The sequence below is a fragment of the Terrapene carolina genome, unplaced genomic scaffold, assembly GCF_002925995.2.
Source record: "Terrapene carolina triunguis isolate 2854851 unplaced genomic scaffold, T_m_triunguis-2.0 Scaffold194, whole genome shotgun sequence".
Taxonomy (NCBI): domain Eukaryota; kingdom Metazoa; phylum Chordata; order Testudines; family Emydidae; genus Terrapene; species Terrapene triunguis.
In genome coordinates this window covers 8079841-8087149 of record NW_020664545.1, presented here as the reverse complement: position 1 = coordinate 8087149, position 7309 = coordinate 8079841, and the positions used below count along the sequence as shown (strand labels likewise).

The window sequence follows — 7309 nt, the reverse complement described above, 5'->3', positions numbered from 1 at the left end:
CAAGTAAGTGGAGATCTGGAGCTGACCTTGGTCACTGGGTCCATCTCTTTGGAAAGGGCTAACCTGAGTCAGGACTCCTGAACTTTGGGGAAGCTGGGGGTCCAGGTGCAGGGGCTGAAGTTGCATCTCAGGATCATCTGTAGAACAAACCAGCTCCTAGGAGACCCCCAGCCTGAGTTTGCAGACGGTTAAAGTTCCGAGAAGGGTCCAAACTTTTGGAGCGCTTTCCAAGGCCACCAATTAAACTTCACCCCCATCAGCCCTTGTCCTCCTCCCCCATCGAATCAGAGACCCCTCAGTGTCCCCCATGTTCACCTTGATTATTTTCAAGTTACGCCAACAACCAGCAGCCTCTCTTTATAAAACAAAAGCCCAGCCACCCACACCGGGGTCCGGAGGCGCCGCTCGCTCATGGTTTTTATTGGCGTGATAAATCAGGACAAATTGTGCAACAGCTTTAAACAATTCAGTTTAATTTAAACCTTCCTTAGGACCCTAGTTCCGCCATAAATTTGCCGGCGAGACATTAACGTGTAACTTTCCGTGTTTTGTTTCCAATTAAAAAAACACAATGGCTGCAATCAGCATATCATGAGGGCCAGAACATTCACAGGGACGGGGTGACATTGACCAGAGCAGCCGGATTTAGTCATGGCTTACATTCCTCTCTCTCTAGTGCTTTCCTTTCAACGCCAAACTTCCCTGATCTTTGGGACCAGGCTGGGATGCCTGGTGCTAGGATCTTTTAGGGGATAACAGAGGCCTGGGATGGGGGACTCATGTTCTTGGACCTTGTAGGGGGAGCATCTATCCAGCCTGCAACTGCCTGCCTTTGCTTCTACAAGGAGATGCATCACAGGCATGTGGCTGAGCTGAGCTGACTCCCCTTGATAGCCAGATCAGGTCAGTCCTATTAGATTGCACTCGGCAGAAAGGATCTCTTTCTGAAGAGTCCAGCCAGGGGAAGGGCAGGGAAGGGAAACCCTGGCCATAGCCAGCTCAGAAGGGGGCGATGCATACGTGTTGCTGATTGCAGACCGGTGCTATGTTTGGGATGGGGTGGGGACCTTGCCCAAGGACAGGGACCCTGATCCAAGCCAACCCCTTGCAGAGCTTAATTCCAGCCCATGCTGTGGCCTATAAAACCAACTTCCCAGAGCCCACCCAAACCCCACAATTGAGGGTCCTTGTTGCCTCCAAGGTTACTCGGTGCCAGGCAAGGGATTTGGGTGCCAGGCTCGGAAGCTGGGGCCCGAATAAGGACAAATGCCAGGTGGACGACGGTATCCCAAGAGACGTGTGGGCTTTTTTCTAGGGAGGGGTTTCCTGGTAGGGGAAGCGGGAGCTGTTGGGTGCTTAGTGGAGACCATCCCACACGAGCGTGTGGCTGCGCAAGGGAGCTGGCTGGGGGGAGGCACGTGGCAGCTCCTATCTCTGAGGCATGGTAGGGGTGAGGGGCTGAAGGGGTCGGGCATGGAGGAGTGGGGGTGGGAGTGGGAAATGCTGTGCGGCCATGGGCTTCTCTGTGGGTGGGTCTGATCCTTCCTGCTGCAGCTGGGCAGGTGTTTGATCGGTGACCTGGGGGGTGAGCTGGTAGCGGCAAATGGGAAAGGCCTGAGCTGGAAAGGCCAGTCCTATGGGAAGGGTGGTGGGCACTGCTGGGATTCCCTGGTAAGGAAGGCACCACCATCATCATGCCCCGGGGGCCCAGTGGCAGCGTGGGGGTTGAAGATGGCAGTGCCCGCAGCTCTCACCATGTCGAGCTGGCATGCTGCCCACTGGAGCTGGGCGTTGCCACCTGGGTCAGCCACGCTAAGCCTAGGGAGCCTGGCCCTGAGGGAGGCTGCAGGGGCTCGGGCGCTCTGCTGGTGCCGCTGGACAGGAAGCACTGAGCGTGTCCTTGGTCGCAGCTGCTACCGTCTGGCCCTTGAGGTTCTCGGGGGTCCCACAGCGGGTGTGCTGGAGGGCGTACAGGCCGACGGAGCGGCCCGTCGCCCACTGCATGAAGGAGAGCATGGCGCAGTCACACGCCCACGGGTTCCCGGACAGATCCAGCTCCAGCGTCAGGTTCTGCTCCGAGAAGCAGGGGGCCAGCGAGGTCAGGCTGTTGTTGTAGAGATCCAGGTGGCCCAGCCGGCCCAGCTTTTGGAAGAGCCGCGCAGGCAGCGAGCTCAGGTGGTTGTGCTGGAGGAAGAGGTACCTGAGGTGCAGCATCTGGTCGAAGGTGTGCTCGACAATGGAGTGGAGCTGGTTGCCTTCCAGGTTTAACCTCTCCAGGCTGGGCAGGCCGGCCAGTAGCTCCGGGGCCAGCCTGTCCAGGTGGTTATTGGACAGGTCAAGGCTTTTCAGGCTGCTCAGGTTCTGGAAGCAATTTGGAGGCAGGGCCTGCAGCCGGTTATTGGAGACATCCAACCACTCCAGCGCCCCCAGCGTCCGGAACCACGCTGGCTCCAAGGCCCCCAGCCTGTTCCCATTCAGAACCAGGTGCTGCAGAGGGCTGTAGGAGTCCACGATCTCGGGGGGCAGGTCTTCCAGGAGGTTGTTGGTGAGATCCAAGACCCGCAGCGCTGGCAGATCCCGGAAGAGGCTGCCGGGCAGGCTCCTCAGTTGATTGCTGGAGAGGTGCAGCTCTTGGAGCTTGGGGAGCTTCTGCAGGGCGTCGGGGCCGATGCTGGAGAGGTTGGTGAACTCCACGGAGATCATCAGCGTCTCCTCGGGGAAGCCGGTCGGGAAGCTGCTGAGGGACGGGGAGGTGCAGACGAATTGTGTGATGTTGCTGGGGGTGGGCACGGGTGGGCAGGGGGCTCCCAGCCAGCAGGGAAGGGAGGACATGAGCGCAGCCAGCAGGGTGATCCCCAAGCGGCCCATCCTGCAGGGAGAAACACACACTGGGCCATCACGGCTAGTCGGCGGTGAAGGGACCTGGGAAGCCGAGAGGCTCAGCGGGGAGGCTGGAGTCAGGCAGGCGCTGAGCAAACGCCCTACTCCCTCTGTCCGCACAGGGCTCCTCAATCATGCCGCACAGCCCTAGGATCCCCCCCGCCCCCCAATCCTGCCGATGCCCCTCCATCCCCACCCGCCGCCCCCTGCCGGTCCAGCCCTGGGCTCCCAACCGTATTCAGAGTCTCACTTTTTTCATCTCTGCCAGGCCCACTGCTGAGGTTCCCCTCCTCCCCCAGCCAGGAGGATGCTCCGCGGCAGGGCAGAGGGGAGATCCTTGCTGGCAGGTCCCTCATGGAGCTACATTTGGCAAAGCTCCCTTGGTTGGCCACCTGGGGTTCCCTTAGAGTCAGGGAACCCCTGGGGGGCACATAGGCTCTAGGCCACCCCTTCCCAGCCCCAGCACCCTGGGACATTGCCTAGGGGAAAGGAGGCATGGCCAGGGCACCCCTTCGCTTGGCCTATTCCAGAATGGCCCCTGGGGGCAGTGGGCAACTAGTCCTAACCTTACACGGGTCAGCAGATCGGTCCTTAGGCAGCCCCTGGTCCAGGACAGGTGGCGTCGAGCCCCCTGATCCCCAAGTCCTGGCCTCAAAGCCCCAGGTGCTGAGCCCCCAACACCCCCAGGAATATGGGGTGCTCAGCACCACTGGGAATCGGGGGCTCCTGAACGCCCCCAGGAAGTGCCCCGACTCCCTTTGCAATTGAAACTCTCCCAGCCGGAATCACCAGCTGTTCACTTGGTGCTATCCCGGGGCCAGGGCTGGTGAAAGCCCCGAGTCCGTATCTACCTTTCCCTGACTGCGATTCCACCTGGCTGAGTCTCGTCTCTGGCCGCTCCTCACCTCCGGGACACTGTCCTGTGCGTGCCCGGGGCTGGCTCTTTATAGCCCGGTCCCGCTAGCCAGCCCATCGGCCCTGGGGCTGGGAGAGCGGGGAAGGGGCGGGCGCAGGGCGGCCTTGGGGCTCCTTCTGGGAACTGCCCCCTCGCTCTGCCGGGTTGAGAAATCACCTCTTTGCGAAACCCGCCGGAGCGACGTGCCTGCTCCTGAGCGGCTGGACAACGGCGTCACTGAATTTGATGGAGCGGGGCCGGTTTACGCCCGCTGTGGATTTGGCCCAACACCTGTGATCGCTTTTCCCCCTCCCCCCTCCACCGAACCTTGTTCCCCTGATGGGTAAGGGCTCCCCAGAGGGGCCGGGGTTTGTGCTGCTCCTTGCTCCGGTTCCCTGGGCCCAATTTCACGTGGCCCCGGAGTCATCGACCCCCAGGGCAAAGCGGGGGTTGGGCATGACCATCCTGAGCCGGCAGCATGTCGTGCCCACGGTGCCCTGGTGCGAATGACGGCACGGGGGTAGGGCAGCGCTGGAGCGGCCCCTGTATCGCCAGGCACTCTTCCCCGAGCCCCCCAGCTTCAGGTGTGGGGCTCTGCTCTGCCCCCACCTGGCAATGCACAGTTCAACCAGTGAGCAAAGTGCACCTTGACAAACACATTCCCCAGCGCTCCCCCCGCCCCCCCCCCAGTGTTTACCATGGCAGGGATTTTTGAATATGTTTATCTCTGATTGATGCAATTGCCAGGACAATGACAGCAGCTGTGCGGATTGAAAGGGGCTTTTGTGGTTGATTTCCCTGTGGTTTATTTAGCCAGCTCAGCTCCACGCCTGGCTCTCGGTCTGGATTTGCTCAGGTTGGAACCCGGGGGAAGGGGCGGCGGCGGGGGGGGGGATGTTTTTCTGGGGTTTGCATGATTGTTTGCTCGCCTGTATCCCCATGCACGATTCGTCTGCAAACACAGCTCCCGACCCCTTGTCCTCCAGCTCTGGGGATCGGGCAGATAAATCATTGAGCAAAGGTCTGTTTTCCCAATCCCTCCCCCCACACCCTGATCCTCTGCAGTGTAGCTATTGGCCACGTTTGCCAGGCGGCATCTGTGAACTGTGGGCACAGACTGGCATGATGAACCCGCTGTGTGGGTGGTGGTGCAAAGAGTCAGGTTTGAGGCCTGGAATTTTTTTTGTGGGGGGGAGCAGAAATGTGGGTCCCATTTGCACCCACAAAATGGGCATCAAGAATATCCCCCCTAAAGTTCCCTGAGGCAGGTGGGTCCAAGGACAGGGGACGGGCCCTTCTTGCTGTGACAGCGGTTCCGAGCAGGGGGCTGCCGGTTGGGCTCGGCCAGTGTTTGCAGGCTGGGGTGGGAGGGCTAAGTCCGCTCTTGTGGGGAGATCCACGGGGTGAGCGAACTCTGTCCCTGGGAGTGACAGTCGCTGGTCTCAACCACAGCCCAGAGCCCACGCAGAGCTCCCCGTCCCGGCCGATCAGCGCTGGGCCAGCCCCTTCCCGAGAACGCTCGCTCCGACGATAAATGTGGTGGTGTCTGCGCCCCGGGCCTTCCCCAAAGGCGCCAGCGGGCGACCCCTGGGGCGGGAACGTTCGCTCCCAGGGCACCTTGGAGGCGGGTTCCGAACTCGGACCCGGGAGGTTGAATCCAGAGGGCCCAGCCGGGGAACAGGCCAGCCCCTTGCGAACTCATCCAGTCACAAGGAACCTGCGACGGCGTCAAATGCATTCTTGGCCGCTGAGTTATTCTCTGCTCTGAGGCTGAGTCATCTGGGCCCCTGTTTCACTCTCGCTTTTTGCTGCCTGGTTTCCTCCCTTCCCCTCTCTCCAAGGGATCAGTTCTCAGCTAGTCCCTCCCCTAATGGGATTCCCGGGCCAGTCACTCCCACCCCCCAAACCTGGGCCACTTCCAACCGGGCCACAGGTGACAGAAAGAGACAAACATCCTGCCCAGCCACTTTCTGGGAGGTGCCACCTTTGCCGTGACCAGCCGGTGGCAGCCTTGCTGCTCCTTTAAATCCCGGGTCTCTCCCAACTACAATAAATATGAAGAACCAGAATTCCTCACCCGGCTTCTTCTGTTCTCCGGGCCCCGCTGGGAGTCTGCATTCCAGACCCCTTCCCATATGTCTCGCAGGCTAAAGGGACCCCCCCACCCCCACCAGGGTGCGGGAAAATGCAAGTTGAGAAACAATCCATCCTGTTCCTCGTTAATCTCAATAATTCACAGCGCTCCCAGAGCCCTGCGCCGACGTGGCCGAATGGATCCAACTCCTCAGTGTTCAGGACAGGCGGCGAGACGGCGTCACACACATCCTGCGTGGCTGGCGGGAGGGTATTGCAGGTGACCCCCCCGCCCAGCCACAGAGCCATGCGGGCAGTGCCCCACCAGCCACTTCCCTTCTGGCCTTGGATGGCTGCTGCTTGCGTTGTGCTGGAAAGGGGCAGAGGGGACCGTGGCTCGCAGGCGGGAGAGGGCTGCCGGTCTCCGGACTTCTGCTCTAGGCCAGAACCTCTGGAGCCAGAGGGCGTTCGAGGCGTCTCGGAAGGGGATTATACAGGGGGTGGCCTGCGAACGCTGGGGAATGGGCTTGAGCCAGAGAGCCCGCCCCGGCCTATGTTCCTGTGGGGTGCGTGGCGTCTGCCCATGGACTGCAGCGGGATTTGCAGTGGGCTGCTGCTCTTCCCAGCGCCCAGCTCTAGCCTAGGCTCGGAGTGAGAGGGGCATACAGCCTCCGCCGCCATCCTGCCTTTGCCAGCTGTGCCAGTGAGCGCCAGCCCTTTGTGACGTGGGCACTAGGCTGAGACCCAGCAAACTCAGTCCTCCCAGGCCCCCACCAAAGCGCTGGCGGCTGGCTGGAGTCCTGGGTCCCAGCCAGCCCAAGATGGGCTTTGTACCAGTAACGGGTGCAGGTGGTGGATACCACAGCAATGGTCTCTTTAAAGAAGGAGACCGTCTAGGGCAGGGCCATTGCCGGCAGCTCTTCCCCTCGCCTCCTTCTGCTTGCCAGCAGGGACCCAGCTCTCTTTGCGTGCCAACCTCCCCCTGCCCGCTGGGGCCCCTCTGCAGCTCTTACCCTCAGAGAGACAGGCGCTCTCAGGCAAAGCTTGGGCCAGGACAGACCAGGGAGGAGGGAGCGGAATGAGCCAGCTCTGCCCCTCTAGAATGTGTATCGATATCTCCATGCCACAGAGGGGGAAACTGAGGCACGGGGCGGCATGGGCCTGGTTTTCAGCGCCCCTCGCTCCCACTGGCTTCAGCGAGGGTTGTGGCTGCCACGTGCCTCTGGAAACCAGGCCTGAATGAGACACCCCCACGCTCGCCCAGCGGGTCAGTGGCACAGCGGGGAAGAGAACTCAGGAGTTCTGAGTCCCAGTCCTGGGCTCTGACCCAGTGGACCCCACCGTATCCCCGGAGATCCTCGGTCCTCCGAAATCAGGGCGCTGTGCTGATTTGTGCCCGTTCCCAGCGTCACTGACGTGTGAGCAGCACTAAGGGGGCACGCCGGAGGCTGGCAAAGGGGG

At 61.1% G+C, this 7309-nt stretch overlaps 1 protein-coding gene across 2 annotated transcripts; it reads right to left on the bottom strand.

Annotated features, from left to right (window-relative positions):
* Positions 1-450: 450 nt before the first annotated feature.
* On the bottom strand, positions 451-4368 carry LRG1 (leucine rich alpha-2-glycoprotein 1). Of its 2 annotated transcripts, none has more exons than XM_026655043.2 (2): positions 3953-4368; positions 451-2869 (listed from the first exon to the last, which is right to left on the bottom strand). In XM_026655043.2, the coding sequence occupies exon 2, from the start codon at positions 2866-2868 to the stop codon at positions 1819-1821; it is 1050 nt and encodes a 349-aa protein (XP_026510828.1). In that variant the 5' UTR covers position 2869; positions 3953-4368; the 3' UTR covers positions 451-1818. The 2 variants fall into 2 exon arrangements, with proteins under 2 accessions (XP_026510828.1, XP_024063016.1); XM_024207248.2 differs by lacking the exon at positions 3953-4368 and adding an exon at positions 3732-3946.
* Positions 4369-7309: the final 2941 nt, after the last annotated feature.

Bases quoted from the DNA above. Each gene is read 5' to 3' on its own strand.
- LRG1 (XM_026655043.2), bottom strand. From the start codon at position 2,868: ATGGGCCGCTTGGGGATCACCCTGCTGGCTGCGCTCATGTCCTCCCTT.